This window comes from Diorhabda sublineata, chromosome 2, assembly GCF_026230105.1.
Source record: "Diorhabda sublineata isolate icDioSubl1.1 chromosome 2, icDioSubl1.1, whole genome shotgun sequence".
Classification (NCBI taxonomy): Eukaryota; Metazoa; Arthropoda; class Insecta; order Coleoptera; family Chrysomelidae; genus Diorhabda; species Diorhabda sublineata.
Window position 1 is genome coordinate 16,135,534 of NC_079475.1, and position 24,201 is coordinate 16,159,734.

General features: G+C 32.4%; 2 protein-coding genes across 17 annotated transcripts in view; one reads left to right on the top strand and one right to left on the bottom strand.

The window, feature by feature from the left end:
- Positions 1-24,201, bottom strand: part of LOC130452669 (coiled-coil domain-containing protein CG32809) — a 389,513-nt gene that overhangs the window by 199,626 nt on the left and 165,686 nt on the right. The gene's annotated exons all lie outside the window — the stretch shown is intronic.
- Positions 1-24,201, top strand: part of LOC130452673 (uncharacterized) — a 47,301-nt gene that overhangs the window by 12,511 nt on the left and 10,589 nt on the right. For both annotated transcript variants that reach the window (XM_056792060.1, XM_056792059.1), the window contains exons 2-4: positions 5,330-5,528; positions 8,125-8,309; positions 15,546-15,760. In XM_056792060.1, coding sequence (XP_056648038.1) covers positions 5,413-5,528; positions 8,125-8,309; positions 15,546-15,760 — 516 coding nt within the window. In that variant the 5' untranslated portion in view covers positions 5,330-5,412. The remainder of the gene's footprint in view (positions 1-5,329; positions 5,529-8,124; positions 8,310-15,545; positions 15,761-24,201) is intronic.

Here is a 24,201-nt window from a genome sequence, read left to right on the forward strand (position 1 = left end):
GTTGATCCCAACCATCTAATCAGATCTAAATGATGTCTTTAATTATCTTTTTTGTTTTGATTTGCACGTTGGAGCTTTCTTGATGTTCTCTAGTACGTCTGTTATTCCTCTTGACCGACGAATCCTCAAAACACCGAATATATGATTTTTTTATTTTGTTGTAAAGTAGGTGGCCCAAGTATCATCGCCTTTTTGTCATACCACAAAAAGGATAGAGAAAGCAGTGCCACATTGTTTTTTCAGCTTGAATATTTCATCACAATTTTTTCTTCATTGTGCACATTAGTGCAGCCACCTTAGAATATCCTAAGGTTTTTCTTACCATACCATGTTTGTCAAGTTTTCCCTGTATACTGCTTAGATTTCACTATAAATATCCATCGCTTCTATGCTTTTAGCAGAAAGAAAATGGATAACAAATCGTACTTCGAAGACGGAGCATTTCAAACCGTTAAAAAGAACGGCACGTATCAATATACGAGGGTTGCTACTTAAGTTTTGACATAGACAAATAGAAACAAATATTTATAATTGGATATGGTTTTACTGAATAAAAACATTCTCGATGTATTCCATGTAATCAAAAAATGCTTATACAAACAACATTTAGGTATTGATTCGTTCGATGTACTTCTGTTAGATGTTTTGGCAGGCATCTATAACGAATAATAATATAATAATTTTCATGTAGATTGGACATTTAAGTTGAATTTTATTGAATTGAATTTATTAAACTGACGTACTGAAAGGAAAAGATTCATTTTCATAAGGTGTTATATCATCATAAACATAAACAATGTAGTTTAATTTATCCTATGTATTCCATTTCCCAATTTAATAGTTGTTAAGACATTGTTTTGGAAAAGTGTGATTTTATTAATATTTTTTTTTCTTGCTTCTTTTTTCTTTAATTTACTATCTACACTCACTTAGAAGCAACACGTGAATAGAATAAAAAAATTATTAAGAATTTTTTTGTATTTTTTGTGGAAGCTGTTCGAAATGACATTTTGTCAATCCAGAGCAAGAAAAGCTAGAGACTAGATAAAAAACAAAAGCGTCAACAAGATAATAAAACGAATTAAATGTTTTACTGCATGTTACTAAACATATGAAATATTTCAAAAATAGCAAGAGATTAGTTACGAATCGATTCAAAAAATCCTCTCATGCAACCACATACATTTATTGGGTGTATTCGGAATTGTCGCAACCACTCAATTAAGAACATTCAATTTTGAATATTTGTAGTGGTAACTTAGACAATTATAAAACTTTTCTTCTTGGAGAAAATACACAAACGGGAGTAAATCATTCGAGGACTATATTCATGCTTGTATAGAGATTATGGGAAATTATTTCGAAGGGCTAGAAGAAATATGGAAAGTTGAAAATAACAATTTATTTATTTAATATCTACCTTCATAATTTTTGTGTGTAAAAAATAATTGCAAATAGTGAATAGTCACTATTGAGTATAAGTATAGGGAATACACAGGAAAAATTAAACTGCATTAACTATAATGACTCCATTAAGATCAATACAATAGTGCATGCGTTTGAGGCAATTGTCGACGCATTTTTTCCATTCCTATTCAAAATCATGTAATTTGAACGCATAAACCGCTTCTTCAGTTCTAGAAATATGTTCACCTCGCAATTTATTTAGGATCTGCGGCAATAAGAAGAAATTATTGGCGGCCAAACAAACACTGAACTGCGGAACAATCCGATATTCAAAGACGTTTTTGTTTCAGCTTTCAACAGTCTTAGAGCTCGCATTGTCGTGGCGGAGAATGGTTCGTGTTCTGCGATTTGTTTTTCTAATTTTTTCAAGCCGTTCGCCAAGCAAACGGTAGTAGTGTATCAGTCAGAATTGTCCATTTTCGTTGCTCCAATGGAGCGGTAGTAACATGTCCAGTTATTCCAAAAAACAGGCCACCATTTACTTCGAAGTGATTCATGCGCGAACAAATTTTGTTGGATTTGGTTCATCTTGCTAGACCCATAAGGTCGATTGTCTAGTTTAGTAGTTCCATGAACGATCTAAAAAACGTCATATGAAGGTCCGCGAAAATTTTGTAATATCAGTTATGCATAGCACCGTTGTTTCCTGGCACAACAGTTGATTTTGAACGACCATCATGAAATTCATCCTGTAACGAAGTAAGACCACGATTGATTTCGGAAAAATAGTGAAATTCAGTGGCTCGACATACTGCTGTTGGTTTAATTCACATCGAGAGTCTTAGAAAATCATCGAGCGAAAATGTTTCTTTTTGACTAAGATCAAGTATCTCTAAACAATGCGAGTAGTACTCCTATGACAACACGATTTGAGTACGTCATTCAAAGTGTTAAATGTTATGAGGCAATGCTAGATTTGACATATTCACATCAGTGTTGTCATTCTTTAAAACTTAAGTAGCAGTCTTCGTAAAATGTCGTACTTGTATGGCGTCTGTGTATTCCAAAACATATGCTACACGATAAATCGATGTAAACCCAGTTTTTCAAGACGATACATACTCAAGAACATATCTTGTATATCACATTTTTTTATTTCTCAATTTACAATTCACTATCCAGAAAAAATATTCCTAAAACTCTTCCGTGAATACTATTTTTATTTATTTTAAACTGGATATAGTTATAACGTTTGACTTTATAAATGCATCGTTCAAATTCCAACTTTATATCCAAAATTATTGCGAAATGCATTAAATTTATGATGTCATTGCCTCAAAAATTGTCTATAACACCGAATACAAGAAATAAAAGAAAAAACCAGCAATGTTAACTTGAAATTTCTAGTTAATCAACAGGTTTCGTTGTCGATGCCGCATTCTTAGTTGTAAGGGAGTAACACGAACGGGAACTGAATAATGAATCATTGAAAAGTATACATACTGATTCAAACCGGACGTTATCCGTACGCTAATAGAAAAAAATCGATTTGCCTCAAATATTTGTGTGGCAACAGCGGTAAATAACGCAATTAAGCATCGTGTTTTGGTAATTTTCGCGTGATTATCAAATGTCAGGGTAAATTTAAGTGATAAATATTCACTTGTTACAACAAAGCAAAACACGGAGGCAAACTAACAGAATATTAAATGTGATATAAAAGTTGTGATTTCAATATCATAAGGGTTGGCGTAAAGATTGTAGGCGTAGAAGAGAATATTAATGTTCAATCAACTAGAGTACTTGAATGTTCAAATCTCATATTTAGCTAAATTAATCGTTATTTAGTAAGTTTCAATATGAAGAACAGGAAAACATGTTGGTGAAAAGCATTGTTACTTATCGCTACCAACGTAAGCGTGAAAAGGGAAAACATAATATAATAGGCGAAGATCTGAACGCTGGAAATGTAGTATTCAAATTAGTCAAGATATTTAAGGTAGTTCGCCCAGGAAAACCGGGATACCCAGTTATAAAGTCGTTTAAACTAGTTATTTGACATCCTAAAACTCCTCGCAAAACTCACATATAATTCAATGTGAGCAACTTTAAAAATCAAAAGTAAAAAAAAACGATTTTCTGCACATTTTTTGCAAATACCTCGTTTCCTATGGGTTATACGCTATTTCTATTTATTATATTTATTATCAATATTATAGAGCAATAAATTCTTCACAATTTTTGTTTCAAAAATTTTTTCAAACGTTGTTTCTGAGATAGAGGGCAGAGCGCGCGCAGTTAGAATCCCATTTGAAATCAACTGGTAGTCCCGATCAATTTAATTCTGGTACATGGACTGATATGGTTATAGAACAAAGTCTCATGAAGTCGATGAAAACAGAAGGAGGATTATCTCGTGGTCTAAAAGTATTTTGCGCAAGTGGAAAATTCCTGTAATATTTCCTTAGACTCGACAGAACAACACGTATATACACGTAGATTCAAGAATTAAAAGAGATAATAAAGACGTAAAGATGAGAGTTGAATGGTTTAAACTTCATGATCCTCTTCCAAATACCACACATATCATCGGCTTCTGGGATGGTTAGGTTAGTGAGCATATCAACTTTTACAAAGAAATCGGATTAGGATCTATGACTAAAATTACTGGTTTACAATTTCACGAAAATTGAAACCCTCTGATAAGGTATTACCACTTTCAATTGTTGAAATATCAGTCAAAATATAAATTTGGTTGATCCACTATTATTATTCCAAAGAATAACAGTCGCACTATTTTACAAAGATGGTATGATGAGGAAAACCACAAAATCATCAATGTATGACAATATGTTCCCTATCGACTTTCTTCTCGATGAGAATAATGTGACATTTATTATTGATGGTGGATGTCTCTTACATCGAGTCGATGGAGTAAAGAAGATACTTTTCCAATTATATTAGACAAATACATTAAGTAGTGATAAACTCATTAAAAATCGGAGATTACTCTTGTATTTGATGGATAATCAGATTACAGCAAAAACATAAAAGCAATAGAGCAGCAGAAAAAAACTACTGCACTTTCAAAAACAAACGACGAAGCCATGGTTGTACCAATTAGCCAAGAAAATTTCCTTTCAAACCGCAATGGTAAAATAAAGCTAATCACTAAGCTTATTGAAAAATTACAAGCTGTAAATATCAATACAAAACAGGCCAGAGATGATGCGGATATTCTTATCATTGAGACAGCGATTGAAGAATCAAAACATAAAGCAAACCTTATTAGCAGTTTATGATGTTCCAAAATCTGTGGACAGTATCGATCATTTCTGCTATGCACAATACGCCAAGTTAACAACGCTCAATAAACCTGTGCAGTTAACAAGTCTCCCACCAACAAGCGGGGCTGCTCACCAATATTTCAATCGTGTTTATTAACAAGCTCAAACTTGGTTAGAGCATGATGTACGTGATAATTGAAGAAAATTATTGTGAAAATATAAAAAATAAATCAATAAAATTGAAATCAAGACGTAACGTTCTTACACAGTTTCCTATATAGTGTATACTCGGGTTACCCGTCTTAAATGTGGGCTAACAAAATTTCTAAAATACCGATGTTAAGCAACCATTTTTTTTTTCTAGAACTAGAAAGTTCAAACTTCCATCTGATGCTTACCTGGTCAAGTAACTGGCTGGAGACTAAGATTGCTATATCATTACGTTTACCAATTTGAATACCACATTTTTCAATAATATGTCCATTAACCGATCAGGTGTCATTTTCAGCGGTCATGTATATGACTATAAGAAATATCTTTAATGATTTAATTTCCATATTCATCTGTTTTTGCTTATTTTTCAGTAATTTCCTTCATCACAACATTGTTCATTTGAGTAAAACTTTCTTTTTCAGATGACATATGCTAACTGTTTGTGATACATAACCAAATACACCATCCACGATTTAAAAAAAAAACGAGAGCACTTGATCCAAACATGTACAAATTTGTAGTATTTTCTGTAATTATAACATGCGTTACCGGAATCCACGATAGCTGGCAGTCTTATCAACAAGATATCTATCAATCACCTTCAGATGTGTATGGGGAAGGGTAAGTTTGTACATTAGGAAATGAATCTGATCAATCAGCGAATAGGGATAATATCTTTGTAACTAACAACACATTTTAGATTTTTCTTCACAATATGATAATAAACCGCATCTCGTTTGTAGCCGTTTTCCTCGTGAAATTAGTTACCTTAGTTATGTATACCGATAAATAAATATTTTCTAACATTAACTGAAAGATAAGATAGATTGCAGAAATTTTGAATCGGTATCAAGAATATCGGCATCAAAGAACCAATTTGATGATTTACTTGGCCCTAAATGTTAAATTTTGATCAAAAATAGCGACCATCCTCATTCTGAACGATTTTGGTTCTTCAAATGATGTCATTCAAAAGCACGAATTGAATTTACGAATTTCACGCAAAAACAATCAAAATTGAGATGTGCCTCCAATCAATAGTGAAAATACAAATTTTCCAGATCCACAAAAGAAACCTTTAAGGGGAAGAAATTATGCACGTGTCAATACCCGATACACTTGCCAACGCTTTTGTTCATGTGTATCGCCAGTCTTTATCTCAATGAATTAGCTCGAAGGCGTTCGTTGCCTTGATCTTGACTTTCATTAGCACGCGTGATTGCAGCCTGATTTCTCAAATTTTCATTGTCCGTCAAAATATAAATTTTACAGGCCCCCACATGATTGCATACTCAAAAATTCCTTAAATCTAGAGAAATAATCTAGATACCAATTGCAGCACCATCTGCCGAGCTGATTTGGGAATCTAAATCTTCCGGGGCGCCACGCAAACAAAAAAATTATTCAAATCAGTTGAGTGGTTTAGGAGTTTAGTCACATACATACGTACAGTAGAATTGTATCAATAAAGATATGGAAGATTGAAGGTACTTGTTTTCGAGAAATACGTCACTAAATTAGATTGATATTTTTCAGATTTTCAGACTAACTGCATATTTTACACATACTTTTCTACACACCTTTCTTAGTTGTTTGTTTGTTTTTGTGCTAGTGAATACGCAATCACTAGGCACAATTTTGATTTGAATTTCGGGGTAAACATCTCAAATCATTTTCAAAAATTCAAACGCTCACTTAAAAGTAATGTATTTTTAGTTCTAATATTTTATTTTGATTAACAAAGCTCACTGTAGTCACAATAATAGATAAACACTGTAATTTCTACTTGAAAATGAAGATTTTTTGCACAAATACATACTTATGAGGCTTGACAGTGAAATATTCACATTAAATACTCAATATATAACGTATGATTAGGTTTAATTTTCCTTTGATAACTTTTTTCAATTGAATTCCTTTGACTACGAAGAAAATATTCTACAATAAACAGTAATTGCATACATTGAAGCTTTTTCATGTCAGACTGCCAAAAATGTTGTTATACGCGGGCTGTTATCAAATTTGAATCCAGTTTCTAGTGAACATTGAATATTTTTTCTGTAGTTTTAATTGAACGCCGAATTAAATTCAATTAACTTTTGCTAGACTATGGTACAGATGTTCACTTATTACGAGGGACGTTTTTTTTTTCATCCTCCGATAAGCTGTTAATAAAAGACAAGTTCATATAAAACAATAATTTTATTATCCAAAAGTTTGGTATACGGTTACTTTTCGACATAATCACCGAAGAGATTGAGACATTTGTCATATCTGAGGACAAGCTTTTCAATACCCTCTTCAAAGAAAGTTGCCGCCAATGTTTCCTAACAGTTTAGCAACAATAGAGTACGAAACAGACCTTGAAACTTCTTGAAATTCCGTGGAAAAACCAGTAATGGTGGATCTGCGGTTTTCTTCAACCATTCTGTCAACTAGTTGAATCAAGTCATCTGAAACGACAGAGTCTTTGGCCCCCTTCATTATCCACATCATTACGGCCATATTTGAATTTTCGACACCATTCACCCACAACACCATCACTCATTTTCCGATGGATTTCTGGAGCTCTATTGCCTTCAGCCTGTAGAAAACGAATCACATTTCGCAATTCACACTTGGCAAGAGAATCAATAATGACAGACATGTTTACGTGGCTGTAACATAACGCCGACTGACGCCTGAATGTCAATAATTGTAGAGTGTGTAGTACGAGAGCTTAGCAGTCACCTACAGCGCATGCCCGCTTTCTTCTGCCCGCATGGCATCTGCACGGAGCTATCGGATGTTGACAAAAATCGACCCTCGTATTAATACATTTGTCTGTATAAAGTTGATAAATAATAGATTGAAATTCAGTCCCTGGATTGATTTTAACACATCAATTTGATTGCTAATTGATCTTCCTTTTTTGTCCTCTTCGTCCAAGTATTTGATTGGTTTTGTACAATTCTAACTAGCTTACGAAATTTATATTTATTCTAAAATTTTACGAACCAACTTGAGAGTTAATATATTCATAGAGGGTGGCTCACAAAATTTTTCAATAGAAAAGACTCATAATTATTCAACTTTTTAAATTTTGTTGCATGAATTTAGAAGCGTCCTGATTAAAAAGGTTAGATTTGATTTGAAAATATTTAAGACATACTCATATGTCGAATTTTGCTGGTCTAAAGCAATTTCAATGTGTTGAAATAAAGTAACGATTTTTCAGTTACCAGCATGGCGTCGTACCAGGAAGCGACCAGTGCCAAATATATAAAGTTGGATTTACGCAGGACCTTTACTTCCAATATATCCAGTATAAAACGGTTATACCAGATATGAAACAGTTCACATTATGTTTCTGGTCTAAATTTTATAATCACAGTAATGACCATCCACTTTTCTCGTATGCAGGTGAGTCGAACTATTATTTTCCGCATGAAAATTAATTGAATAATAAAAAGGATATGATAATTCATTCGGCTCGTTATTACGGAAATAGATTTGAGAAAGTTCTAACGGAACATGCACACCAAATTTTATTACCAATAATAATATCAACGTGTACATGGAACTACCATTCAATCCGTTCTTTAGCTTTGAAATTTATAGTTAAATAATTAAAATGCTGGTATTTATTATGATACTTACATATTTCCGGTTATTTAAGCGGAACTTTAATGTTAACGGAGTGAGAAGAGCTTATTTCCAATTTCAATTCAGAAGCTTCTAATAAATTTTAGTTTAGGAGGGTTGCTACTTAAGTTTTCAGATGTAAAAACAGAAACAAATATTTATAAACGGATACGGCTTTATTTTTTTCTCCAAATATTCTCCATTGAGATCAACACAGATTTGCAAGCGTTTAAATCAATTGTCGAAGAATGTTTTTTATACATGATCACAATTTCAAACCAGAATAAGTGATAAAGAAAACTGAGAACATAAACGTGTACCAAGCATATATAGATCTAGCAAAAGGTTTTGATCGAATACCAAGATAAATAGTGAGAGAATCTTCTCACACAATAAAAATATACTACAGAAATTTAACCAAGTCATAGTATAAAGAATGATTTTCACAGTATAAAAAATATCCTCCAAGTTGTCTGGAAGTGAAGATAGAAATAGCAAGAGTTGTAACATGTTTAACCATCACTTGAAATACCTCTTCTTTATATTCATTATTTTTAACTTTTGTCTCGTTATCAATCTTATTATTTCATTCCTACATTAATAACTAAGATATTGAATTTATCCATCCATTTTACCTTATCTAATTTCATTCCTACAGTTTGTACTTAAGTATAGACGGTCTCATGTTTTCTTTTGATAGGTGTTTCAATATTTGATGTTATCGTTTATATATCATGATATATAAGAATCATCAATCAAATCAAAAGCAATTATCTATCATCACATCACATTGTTATCTAGAAGCTGCCAACACCAAACTTCTTGAAGCGTGTTTAAGTAAAAGCCCATATTGAAGCGAATCACACCTCAATATCAAAATTGATTGTTTCGAGCAAAGTGCTAGATCGAATTCTTGCGTTTAAAATGAGTTAAGCCTAATGAAGATTTCATACATTAGGGATTCTGCAGAGAAGTTATTAGATTAGATTAGATTAAAACCTAACCTAACCATCCATAACCTCGTGTTACCATATCGACTTTTGGATAAATGGTTGAAGATAGTTTTCTCCCATAAAACGCCGATCATTAAATAGAGAAAATGTTAGTACAGATGCTCTTACTTTGTATCCACCAAATCGGCTTACAAAACGTAGATAAGGAACCCATCATTAGTAATTGTACAGAATCTTGTCTTTGACAATTATTTTTGTTTCTAAATCCTCTATAAGTTGCTTCTTTGTATAATGGTCTTCTAAATATAAATCTTGTTCAAGTAGATATATGTATCGAAGAATATTTGGTTGGAATTTCCCAAATTTGTCTTGAATTATACGATGTGTTGTCTAACACAATTACACTGTTTGTTTGTAGGGCTAGTACCAGTTTTTCATTGAACCAAAACTCGAAAAGAGTCCCTTCACTGTATACGCAATTGCGTTTACCTCTTGAATGGGGTGCTTTTGTTTTACACATCCAGCTATTATTTGGAACATAGTATCGTAGCTATCAAACCTTGTTTCATCTAAAAAAATTCTTTCTTTTTGTCATTGTTAGATGGGTGTTGTCTGAAAAGTATTCGTTCAAAAATTGATTCCTGGATAGCCAGTTTTATGGACATTCCTCGACTACAAACTCGTTCAAATCAATTTTTGAGCATCAGTTGATAGATTTTGAGGTATCTTTTCAACTGTTTGGCCTCTCTCTATGCTAGGCTCTAAGCCGAGGTTGCCACATACTTCATTATTCACAAAACTTTTATTTAAGTATAAATAAACCACTGACTGTGAACCGAAAAAACTACTAAAAGTTTCATTTAGGTATTCCAAGGGATTAATTTTTTGTTGTTATTTATCTATACTTTTAAATGATTGACTGATTCAGAAATTTGAATAATACGGACCTGGACGAATTGTTCACAATTCAATTTGTAGTGAAGCGTCTGTTATTTCTTTTTATGAAGATAATTTTCTGGCTATTTGATGACCGGCATTATACATAATATACTTATTGCCAAAGAGAACTTGAGAATATTTTCTGCACGATAAGTACTAAGAATATTCACTGATGCATACAAGCAAACTCGAAAGGATAATAGCAATCGCCTTTCAACGCAACCAAGAACATTTTTTAGTTAGATCAGTAAACATGGATAAGTCAAGGATTCATAATTATGAAAAGGAGAGACCAAATTATGAAGTGAGGATAGTATTCGATGTCTCGATCTGCTTACTTTCAACTCACTACCATCCAAATAATTGAAGATACCTACAACCCACTGGAACCGTCTTTGTTTGCTTCGTGTAACCTATAGAATGGAATCTTTCCACTACCGTTCCAAAAGTGACTTGATGGAATATCACTAACGAGAAAAATTATTTATAATAAAATTCTGAGAAAAGTTAAATATTGGTACAGACCCTTATACATTATGATAGGAAACTAAAAGTTGATAGTCAATATTTGAAACAACAAATATCAAAATTGATGTTTCATATTATTCTAAAACGCTGTTGTATACTTCACTGGTCTAAATTAAATTGATTATTCGGCAATAAACTTCTGCGTCAACATTTCTGTAAAAAACGGCAAAACCTAGGAACATGAAACCTCACTTAAAGTTGACCTAATTTTCCAACTAGAGCTCAAAAATGTGTCCACATATGAGGATTTTCATTCAAAAAACCGTATGTTTGTATAACCATTTTTAGCATCTGTGGTTGGAAATAATTTTAGATGGCAACAAAAATTGATAGTCAGACGGTAAAAAGAAAAACATTGAAAAATATAAACCCTTTCCCACTGGAAATAGTATAAATATTTCGTCATCATTTCAATAGGTTCACATTGGAAGTGAAACTGTTTCTGGCACCTTTTGAAATTTGAAAAATGCCTGTTTCATGTATTCATTGACGTGACTGTATCTATCGTAAATGAATGTATCGTAAACGTTTATGCTTTATCATCATAAGGAATACATTATTACTCAATAAACCCAGATGTTAGTGAATAATCAATTCCGGTTCTGCTGGTTGATAATTAGAAAGGTTTCTTTTTGCTTGGATACCCTTTATAAGTAATTTTATTTCAAAGTGAGTAGTTGTTTTCCATCTAGAACTCTATCAAAATTACATTATTGCATTCTTATATTAATTAATAAGAAATGTAAATCGTACTTTGCTTATGATAATTATTAAATCGGCCTATGTAATTTATATTATAGTAGATTGCTTTCAAAATGTTTCACAATCAAAAAAATTAATTGAATTGGGTAAATTATTACATCTCACTACATCTATGAATGAATGAAATCTATTATTTATTAATTTTTTTTTATAATTAAAAAATATAATTCATCGTGTGACCATGTTTGCTTCTACTGATTTTCCCAATTACTCCTCTTAATATGAGCCTCAGTTGACTTATATATTGATGATTATATATTCTCATGGGAGTTGTAGTCACAGTCTTATCGATTAATAAGTCCATTGTCTTCTCCTCGTAATCCCATTCTTGCTATGTGATCTACTTTTTTCTATAATATCTCATCATACCTTCTTGTTTCTCAATTTTTCTATTCATTCCTTCAAATCCCAATCAACTTAGTGTTCTTATCTTATTTATGTTGCTCTAGCAGCAACTGGCTTCAATTCTGTTATTTTTCTCAGTGTTTTCTCTTCACTTTTTTGTAAACGCTTTTGTGAATTTCACTATGTCTTCCCCATTACTCCTCCTCCCCATTCGATTATTGAATCTTTCTCATAATTTCTCTCCTTATACCCAAATTTATCCTGATTGTATTCTCTGGTAATTAAAATTCTGATCCTGAAACTGAAACCTGCAAGCTGCTTAAAATATTTTTCTCTAATCTCGAGTATTTCTGCTGGAACTCTACTTCTGGATTTATAAATTGTATCAGTTTTTCCTTGATTTACAGCCAGCTCCCTCTTTTCAAGTTAAATTTTAGTTCAGTTTATCAATTATTATCATTGATATTATAGATTTATTCCAAACCAGTGCTCTAATGATCCGTCTAATGCTATGATTTTCTTTTAATTCATCGTAATGTGTCTGGGTCTTCTCATTTGGTACTCCAATGTTTCTGAGGCCTTTTCCAATTGTTTCCTTATATCCTATATAGTAATACTCGTATAACCGTGATGTAAATTGGGTCCAGAGATCACATGATTGTAGTGAAATTTTTCAATTTTTGATAAGGTTAGATCATTAAATGACTTGAGTACGTTCATTACTTGAAATGTTGAAAGAGGTTAATCGGTCGAATCATTTGATCCATCCATCGCAACTAATATATATTCCTTATCAATAACAAAATACTGTACTTCACGCAATGAAAAGATAATTGTCATAAGTAGCCAAGCCTGGACTCTAGGAAGGATTTTTATTAATTCCTTGAGCATACCAAAACCGTCAGCTTCTTCGATAGGAAAAATAGACGGGCTCTCCTTAGTCAAAGTTGGGGAACCAGAGTTACCCAAATGCTGAAAAATGTTGTTTTGATAACAGAACTTCCACTAGCTGTTTATTTTCCGTATCTAACGATAACAGCGTATTTTCACGTACAAAACTGACCTAGAAAGGATTTTCTTAAGGGAGCTTGCGAGCTTCGATAGTTGATAGCGTCCATGTTGTTGAAGCTACATCTGTCAAAATGACTGTCCCCTAACCAAATTATCATTAACATTAAATGATATGTGAGATTATAAATATTGTTTTATTAAAACGGTTCACGTTTAGTAAATAATCAAAAGACACTTATGCGTCACTAAAATCTGTCGAAATAATTCTGTTGTCTATTGGAGTGTACAGTAGAATTCTGAGCAGCAACGTGATAATGGGGACTAAAAAATATAGGGGAACAGAAATAGGAGAAGAAAATTAAACAGTTGATGTCATATATACCATGAATAAGTTGATCAAAAAATAGTATGTGTACAACATTAGAATGCAAATGCTCTTCATTGACTTCAAATAAGCATTTGAGAGTCTAAAAAAAAGGCAATTATAAAAGAATTAGAAAAAGATAAAATACTGCAAAAGTTATCACCATTGGTGAAGATGACGATGATACATTCTAGGGGAATAGAACTAAGAAAATTTTTCGATATATTTGATGTATGATATATATTTCACAAACGAGATTCATCACGGATGTTTGTGCTTCCATCTTGGAATATATCGACCAAACACTTACTAATAATACTTGGTTTGTGTACGATATAGATTGAGGTTCCCAAAGCTAACTTCTTTTCATCTCATGATTTATTTTTCAGACATGTCTTTAATTTGTATAACTAAAAATGGATACCCAAGGTTATAAGGTTTTTTCCAACCTGAGCAATAATCATATACCTATTTCTGTTGCGGTGTGCTACTTGTAATTAAAATAGATTTTTTAAAAATAAAACAAATAATGTTTGCTACGTTGATTTTATGTAGTGAAAATTTCGGAAGAGGACTTACTATTCCTATATTGGATTTACAATTGAAAATCTCGAAACTTGGCATAATAAGTTCAGGTAATCAATGAAAGGAAAGATATCCCCCAAAGAGAAAACTATTCTATGTCAAATGCACCATCCACTTCACAAGCAGAACTTAATATGATAGAAAATCTATTTATACAGAGTGTGACTTCTTTAACAATCGCATCTGTTGACTTCTAATAAAAGTATGTTTTTTTAATTTATCTTTGAAAGTTTGTTAAAAGAACAGATAAAGACAGATAATTGCAGTAAATAGCATTTTAACACTGTCAGTATTTCCCATTGTGCAGTATTTTAGACTTTTTTGAACTCAAAATGAAAAGGGACCATCCACTTGTATGACATGGAATACCAATTTTGTCAAGTAATCCTTTTACATCATGACAAAAACAGAATCCATCTTCCTTTCGGAAGAAACAAAAAAATTCTTGATGACGTTATCTTTGATGCTATCAGCTTCATATTACTTTTTAATGAGTTTGAGTCTCTTATTGAGTCATTTATATATTCAGAGTTAATAAAGTGTTGTTACTATACAAATAAACTGTGATTGATGGCTTCTTCGGAAGAGTAATTGATTTTCCAACTCAGATGTAGAAGGTACTGGATTTTGTTCTCTATATGATATTAGAACGGATGTCAATCGTTGATTAGAATGTTTTCTCTAATCTTCATCTTTGAGTGGATACTCAATGCAAAATAACAGTCTATGTGATTTTTCAATGAGTTTTCTACAAATTATGGGTACTGCACCTCGGTATGAACCTACAATAAAAGGTAACGTACTGTTATTGTGAAATTATTAATACAATGGAAAAAGATAATATGAACTCCCCCCCCCCACAAAATGTATGTGCAAGAGTTCTATGACATTTGTAGAGCTCATTTTTTGTCTTGATTAGGTGAATCATACTTTTTGTCATCTACTTTCATAAAGTTGTCGTAAATATGACAGAACGAGTCATCTATAACTTCTTGAAGCTATTCTGTATTCTGATATAGCGAAATAAAGAAGACATGTTATTTCACTGTAATATGTAAACACAAAATGTGGTCCTCAACACTACACTCGCCCTATTACCTCTCTTTCGATAGCACTAGCGCGTAACGACTGATATTAATTGAGAATGAAAATCAAAATAGTAAAATCGCTAGAGCTTCTTAAAAAAAACTATTTCGATTTGTAATATCACTTTTTTTATATATTTGCCTATATAGGAGTGTTATAAGGGACTATTTTTAAATATAAATGGCTACAAAATAAACACCACACTGTATATGAGTAACTATGCAATAAATGATTATCCATTTGGCATAGTAATACAAATGTTGTAGGGTTTTCAAACAAATGTCAACGGAAATGTTGGACGAACATTTGTATACGGGGTGAACTAATGAAAAAGCTTGATTTATTAAAAGTCCTATGTTTATAAATGATGAGTACTACATACTTTTGAAAATAATTGATAAATAGATTTTTCATAATTGATTCGAGATCATTTATTTTTAGTTGACGGTCAACCGAGAGCAATTTATTCATGGATATCAAACACGGAAAGATCCAGTTATTTCAGCCTTTCTGTCGAAGGACATACTTTCTATAGACTTAATTATCCACTTCGCTTGAACCGATGGTATCACACATGCCAAAGTTGGAACGGAAAAACCGGAGAATGGCAAATATGGGTCAACGCAGAAAGAGTGGGACGAGGCTTTCACAATAGAGTGAGTAAATTACTTTCTGTGGCCTATTTTGCGGAATAACATTTGTGTGTATATCAATTGACTGAACATTCATTTGAAGATACTTTCGGAAATTAGAACTCTTACTATTCAGTGTGTATAAAACATTATGTCGCCTGAAAAAATTATATATTTCCTGTCATTCAATTTATATTCTGAGAATATATTAATAAATTTTTTATATAAATATATAATTTCCAACAAATATACTAACTGTCATTCAAAGTAATACATTCAGGAAAAATTAACTTCGTGGATTACGTGTTTTTTGTGATATTCCATTGTTTATCGAACCAATTAGGTTTTGAATAACTCTTCTTGTAGATATTACTGAAGCTATTGGTTGTGAAATGAATTATTTAAAAATAAAACTAGCTTATACCCGCGGCTTCGCTCGCATCGAATCCATTAAATAAGTATCAGAAATCATTATAATAGAAAAGAATGAACTCGGTAGCTATATTAGAACCTGAGATATAGATCTTTGAATGGAGAAAAATTGCCAAAAACCTACAAAAATCCATAACTCCACATTGAATGTCCGCGCCTAGCTCTCCAACTCAAGCGATTTAAGTGTTCAAAAACTCAAAAGAAAGAGGATGTTTCAGCGAGTGTTCTTAAATCAAAACGAAGTCTTTATCTTGAATAGAACCTGAGATATTGAGGATAGAACGTGTGTATGTGAAAAACTCCCATAAGTAATGTACAGGGGGAAATCGCATTTGAGTATAACTTGAGAATGGTGAAAATTAGATGAAATCCGATGGTTGATGGCTGATCTGTGCATCAATACCTTTCATTGAAAAAAAAAATTAAGCAAATCAGTTGTGTAGAACGCCTGAACGGACTCGGAATGGAAATGATCAATTTTTTTAATATATAAGATTATTAAGAGTCTTAGTTCCGATTTTGAATAGCCACACATCGCATGATATTAAAATAGAAGTGACTGGTCCTTATTTAGTCTGACGTTGAATTCACAAATCGAACCAATTTTACACTATTTATCGTTCTCAATCGAAATAGTTATGACCAAATCCCATTCTTTGACATGTTATAAAATGGATTGAATCGTGAGCTTTATGGGTAAACTAATGAATTCATCCATAAAAAACATCGAATTTAACATCAATGCTTTTTCATCAATAATATTTTAGTAGGATTTACATACAAACATAAAGTAGACGTAAACGTTCACTTGACTTACGGAACAGTTGAGAACGACTTTATTCAATTAATAATTAACGAACTATACATTAGATGTCGTTCAAACTACGAGGATGGTTCCGGAAGTACCTGACTTGGACTAGAGATGACGGTAGTTGCTTGAAAAATATCATTGTATTAGAAAGTACACAATCTATACACAAGTTTGAAGACGCTACGTTGTTTGGTAATTCTTTGGCAGCCATCAATATTGAAAGTTTTCAGTTAATTTGTAAACATGTAAGAAATTGTTCATCGTTATTTGATACAATACTTTTATTTGAAAGGCATTAGCCCAACCAATATTAAAGCTGAACTAAACTCTCTTCTGAATGAAACTGCTACCCAGTTATCAACAGAAAAATATTGGGTAACAGAGTTTGAACGAGTGACGAAGTGACTACTTCAATTGATTAGTATAGTGTAATTTCAGTAGCTATACCTACAGCATTGTCCAATATTTTTTGAGGAAGGCTGGGATAAGAACTTTTTTGGTAAATGGGGTACAAAAATAATGTACTATTCCAAATTAAAACAGTAATTATTGTATTTATATATACCAGTCACTAGTACACGCACTTTCACGAATAAAAACAAGCGAAAACTTTTCAGGAAGAATTTAATTTCATATTGGATTTTGTTTCCTCCAGCGATAGTATTAGAAATTGAAAATTTTAACTTATTAGGAGCGGCTGTCAAGAGAATAACGTAAATTGTAATTGATAAAATTGGTATCATTATCATCTTAGGTAATCTTTTTATTTTCAATTTATTCAGATGGGCGGAATAAATTTAAGCATTTCTTCTATCTTCTTACTTCTAATTAAATCACATATTTCACCTCTAGACAACTAATTTATATTTAAAGTATACTATTTACCCATAAATAATACGAGTACTAATGTTCGCGATTCGAGTTTTCGTTCTTCACACAAGTAATAAGCTAATGAAACTCTCAGCGTCGTCTTTACGATAAAGGTTTGACAAAATTTCAGAGATTGACAATATTTTCTATAGTAATTATATTATAAGTTTCCGCTATATTTCTTATGTCAGAGTTTTCCATAAATATGACAGATAAATTAATTCTAATACTTATACAAGAAAAATGATTGCTATTGTTGGGTAATTATGAAGCATAAATAATTTCTAGAGGTAATGAAACAATATTTTCACGTTGAAACCCATTAAGAAAATCGAAGAAAAAATTATGTGAATATTACTCTCAAAGTACTTCGTTACATGGAATAATTTGTGAGTGATTGTTTTTTGCTTTCAAAAGTAGTCATCTGAATTCGGATGATGTTGAACATCTAGAAACGTCATTTATATTAACTAATGATATTATATATCATTAATAAAATCATTGCTCTTATTCAATAATTATTGTTTGAAAGAAAAAGTACGTGAAGTGAATATTTCAACCCAATGGCCAATATTTTGTATGAATGATTACATATGAAACAGTTATCTGTAAATAACGTACCGGGATTACTTGTTAAATGTAGATGAAACTTGTTACAACATTATATCCCAGAACAAAAATGCAGTTGATACAAAAGAACGTGCTTCAAAGAAAACAAATACGGTGATGGTTACGCTGTCGGTGCACACTAAAAAAACTTGGAAAAAAAATAGTTTGTCGTTGGAGAAGGTATTCTATTTCAATAGAAAGGAAGGATATTGTAGTATGAAGAAGACATTACCTAAGGACTATGAAAGAAATTAGAAACCAAAGAAGAAATAGTTTCTAGTTAGATGGAACAAAGATGGATCAAAGAGGGACATACACTAAATAAATTTTAGTAAGGTGAAACTGTTACTAGTCAAAGAAAGGCTTTTCCAAATAATGTATCTACTGATTCAAATCCCGCAACAGGAAAAGGCGCAGACGGATAATAACACGTATTTGCAATTTCATCGGTTTTGTTAAAGGTTGTTCATTGACTTTTGAATCTACTCGTTCTGGTGACTACCTGTACTTAAACAATGATTCTAACAAATAATAAATCTTTTTCCTCAAAATTGTGTGATGGTAATGGATAATGCAATTTATTACTCGAGAATTTTAGAAAAATTGTTCACGACTTAATGGTTGGAAAAGGATTTAAAGAATTGGGTAAATTCAATGAATATCAAGTTTCATTCAGGTTTTGTGAGAAAACAACTGTATTCCTTGTGCTCTCTTCATAAATAGAAATTGAAATAATATGAAATTGATGAGATTAACAGAAAATCATGGAATGACGGCCGTCAAATCTCCACCGAATCATTGCGATTAGATTAGTATGGGTAGTATGGGTACAGATGAAGGGAGAAGTTAAAAAAAATAATCCTGCTAATATGAGTGACATGAAAGAGTTATTTTTGAAGCCTGTGAATGGAGTGAAGCCTGAAAACTCGGAAAACTGGAAGAAGGCACAATTTATACGATTAACGAAGAAGAGAGAATGTGGAAGCTGGAAAATATTCTGTATTTATATTAAAATTATTCTTAACGATCGTAAGGTTGTTTATACCCCTACTACTAGTAAGACATTCCAGAAAAAAATTTCACCTTCATTTACCTTCATCTAGTTAATTAGGTGAAAATATACATTCACATCCTATATATCCATTCAAATGTCTACTAGAAGTGATACTCCTATGGATATAGAAGTGATATGCCTATGTATTACGAATGCATTATTATTCAATCATGTAAACAGAGTACGAAAAACTGTCGCATTGGTTCGTGAAGAAAAATTAGCCAATCTGTGCCTGATTCGCTATATTTACCTTATTTGGCTACCTTCGATTACTTTCTGCTCTGAAAGCGATTTCAAACCAATGAAGAAGTCTGGACACAGACAAATGCGAACAAATTATTTTGTTGAAAAAAATTAGAACCGTTATTATTTCACAGTAATTTATCATTGAAAAATTCTCAAAATAAAAAACTTTCTTTTATCATTTTTTTCATTTATTGTTTCTAATCTTCATGAATTGTAAACACAAGAAAGTCAATGAAGAAATAATAATTATTAGTACCAATAACAAAAGTCGCGGTGACGTTTTTAATTTTGTCAGAACAAACCATACGAGTTTCAAAGGTTATGACCGGACATATGGACAATGGATTCACGATCTTGGACTCGAAATTATTGCGAAAGGGGAGTGTGCTCTAAAAAGTATTGTGAATTGAATGGTATCTACTTCTTTTTTATTAGTCCCAGAGCTGGCTACAAAAGACAGGGTCGATAAGGTGCGCGCCATTTCAGCTTGTAAACTGGTGGGCCCAACTAAGTACATCACCAAACGCCACTTCTTAAGGTCTTAAACACAGGTCGGATATCGAAATGCCAGCTGGTTTCCCCGAACGAAAAAATTGGCTGAAAAACCTCATAACGGGCGCGCGCGAAACCTTTTGTAACTTGCGGCTTAAGCATCAAATAAGAGCAGTGTAATAGTGCAAGTAGTTTTACAGGCCGGAAAACCTTCGATCGAAAGTGTCGGAAAACTCATCCGAAAAACCTCATAACGTGCGCGTGCGAATCTTTTTTGGATCTCGGCTAAAATCAGTGTGATAGCGCAAGAAGTTTTACAGGACGGAAAACCACGGAAAACCTCCGAAAAAAATTTGAAACAATCGTCGTATATTTGAAATGAAAATTTTTCGTATTCGGCTTAATGGAAAGTTATGTCTCCATTCAAAATATCAGTTCGAGCTACCCGAAATTTAAAAAAAATTATCAGGATACGATGATAATTCGCTGAAATATAATCCAAAAACGCAAGAAACGGGCTACTAATTTTTTTATTTCAATTCATTTACTACTTTTAATTATTATCAATTGATTTTGATCAATTTTTTGGTAATAGTTATACTATTTGCACGCCTCTATCATTGCAAAAATGCGTTAAAGTATTTATTTATCTAACGCGCGCATTTGATTTTCAATGACCACAAATAAAAAAATATTAATAACTATCGAATCAAATAACATTTTATGATAAACTATTATCTTGCGTTTTTTGAAATTTTTTTATCTCTTCTGCTCGATTTATGTCATGTAAATCGCGGCAATTTGAACAAAATATATCCGGCACTCTCGATCACTTCTTACGAGGGCTTTACGGCCTGCAAAACTTCTTGCACTATTACACCGCTCTTATTTGAGGCTTAAGCTTAAGTTACAAAAAGTTTCGCGCGCGCAAATTATGAGGTTTTTCAGCCAATTTTTTCGTTCGGGAAAACCGTCTGGCCTTTTGATATCCGCCCTGTGTTTAGGACCTTAAGTGGCGTTTGGTGATGTACTAATTTGGAGCCGCCAGTTTATAAGCTGAAATCAACCCTGTTTTTTGTAGCCAGCTCCCCCTTTATATGGAAAAGGGTTTTGGATTACTTCTAAACTCTTTTATACGGTTGCTCTTATTATAGAAATTGACCGAAGTAGACGTTGCTGGAAACTGAGTTTGGAATCAATATAAGACGTAAAATGATAAAGTTTCAATAAATAAAGTGTCTTATGGGCCACCCTGAACCTTAAAATTGAAGTTTGAAAACGAAATTACTCGTTTAAAACTGAAGGAGGTTCACTTTTATTTACACGGCCACGAAACTACAATGTTCAATTAATATGGGGCGGCTTCGAGGACTATAAAAGTGTGTAATTTTCTGTGTCTACTATATTTACATTCTTCCCAAAATATACTTTCCACAATTGACAAATCAATAATCAATCGTTATATACCATACAACTTCAGATTAATGTAAAGTAGATTTTAATTAAAAAGATCAATTCAGTTTACTTTTAATAGAATATCTGATATGAATTTTCCCAATGAATGAACCGAGAAAATGAACTTTCCTGATAAGAGCTTTAGAATTTTGAATAGAATAAATAATGGGTTCACTTTACATACCAACTAGTTGTGAATAAAATATGTATGACAATCCTTCGAGTGAACAAAAGGAAAAGTGAAGACGAAGCATTTATTTCAAGTGAGTCCACGTATTTAATGATTTTTTGAATTTAAATATTTATGAGATCGACGATAAGAATAAGGATTAGGTAAGAGGACGTTTTAGTTGCTTAATCATCACGCTAGGTTTGGATGCACTTTCACGAGTTTTAATCCAATTATAATTTTTACTCAATATAGGGCGAATCGAGGAAAGTTGGCGCATGAGGTGAGACGACGCACTTACATGTCTCTTATTTATAATACATATTGTCTAAACTTGACATAACTGTGTCGGTAATTTATGTAGTTGTACTGTATGTGTTGAATTTAGTGTAACGTTTTTCGTATTTATTTACTCTCTTTCTATTCAAGGAGTAAATTAATGAACACTTTCTCTTACAATCTTAATTTATGTACACACTAGACAATGAACTTAACTTATAATAACTCACTTTTACTAATTCGTTCTTTTAACTACGACTATTTATTTAAAACTAAACTTACTGCGTTTACACAAATCATTTCTACAAAGCTCTAGAACAAAAAAAATAAATAAATAGACTAGAATTATTTGGAAGAAATAATGTAAATAAACCGCCTGCTACAAAAACTTGTTTGCACACAAACATCCAAGGAGGTGCGTCTATCGAAATTTAGAATAGCAAGTATTTTGATCGTACATAAAAGATTGCCGCCTTTGTCGAATCTTCGAATTTTCATTGTACTTGGACAGGGCTAGTCTAGGGACCCATTTCGCGAGCTGGTTCGTAACATTAGTTTGATTGGGGCTCTTTTTCTTCTTCTTTTCAATATCATGAAAAGCTCTTACAGCTATTGATGAAATTTTTATATGGTGTAGAGTCAAATTGAGTGTAGGTATGTTAAAAACTATTTTTATTATTTTCATGATCACATAATCGAACGTGTAACCTCACTTTGATAAAAATAAGCGAATAGATTTGTAATAACGGGATTCGCTATCTCTCATCGTAGAGTAAGGTGAGTTGACGCATTAACATCTGAGAAGTGATGACGCACTAGTAAAATATTCAGTATTCCATAACAGATATCATGTGTTTTAGTTATGGAAAACACAAGGAGAGAAAACTGGACACTGAACAGTTACCTGAGGCGATTTATGCAGTTGGCAACGCAACGCAAGGCGGACTGCCATTTTGGTATACTAGAGGGCACAATTCACCGGCAAAAGAAAAACCTTCACAGTAAAAGCTTGACACCTTTTTCACATTAGGAGTTCAGAATGAGCTTAAAATAATGGATTTTAAAAAAGTTACATTACATTGGTTTGTACCAACGCGATCTTTTGTACAATATATGGCCTTTGAATTGCCGGAAAAATGAATTTACCACATGAAATTCACACATCTTGTAACGCTGGTTATCCAAAGCTAGATGATTTTTTAAAAAGGAAGAGAGAACATCTGGTAGAGATTCTGCTGCACGTTCGTTAGTTATAATGAAACAGAATGCTTCTTCCTATTTCTCACTTTTAAATTTGATGTGATTGGAAACGAATTAATGAAAAAGGCTGACACATTTATGATATCAAGGAAATGGGCTTGCAATTGAACAACCGCTCTTAACATGTTGTGGCCATCAAAGACACAAAAAATATTGCGTCAGTTATTTCATCAGAGAAGAGAGAAACGATTTAGGTTATCGTGTGTTATAACGCAGAGGGATTCTTCATTCCACCGACATGTATTTTGAAAGGAAAAAAAACTCAAATACAAAAATAAAATGGCTCAAGGATATACAGCCAACATGTCAGAAAAATCTGTATACGCCAATAAATAAATCTTCTTCCAATAACTAAAAGAAAAAAATTTGGGCCCAGAAAACTCGCATTAAAAGTCCTTTTACCTTTGGATGGGCATTCATCCAATTGCAGTAACGTGGAAATGCAGGAATATACATCTGAAAATCAAATTATTTCATTTTGTTCACCAAGCCATACCACTTAAATCTTTCAGTATTAAATAGATATTTTTTGGAGGCATTCAAATCATTCTATTATGAAGCCTGTAATTTATTTTTAAGGGCCAATCTCAATTGCAATTCGGATAATCACTGGCTACTGCATGGGAAAATCTGCTACTATAAAAATCCATTGGAAATTTCAAAGGAACGGCTGTAGTTCCGTTCGATCCTTCAGTCATTCCTGACTGTGCTTATCTGACATAAGGAGAACCACAACCGGTTTTGGTCCTTGTACAAACCTCTACCAAGACTGCAGTTAATTTCAATAG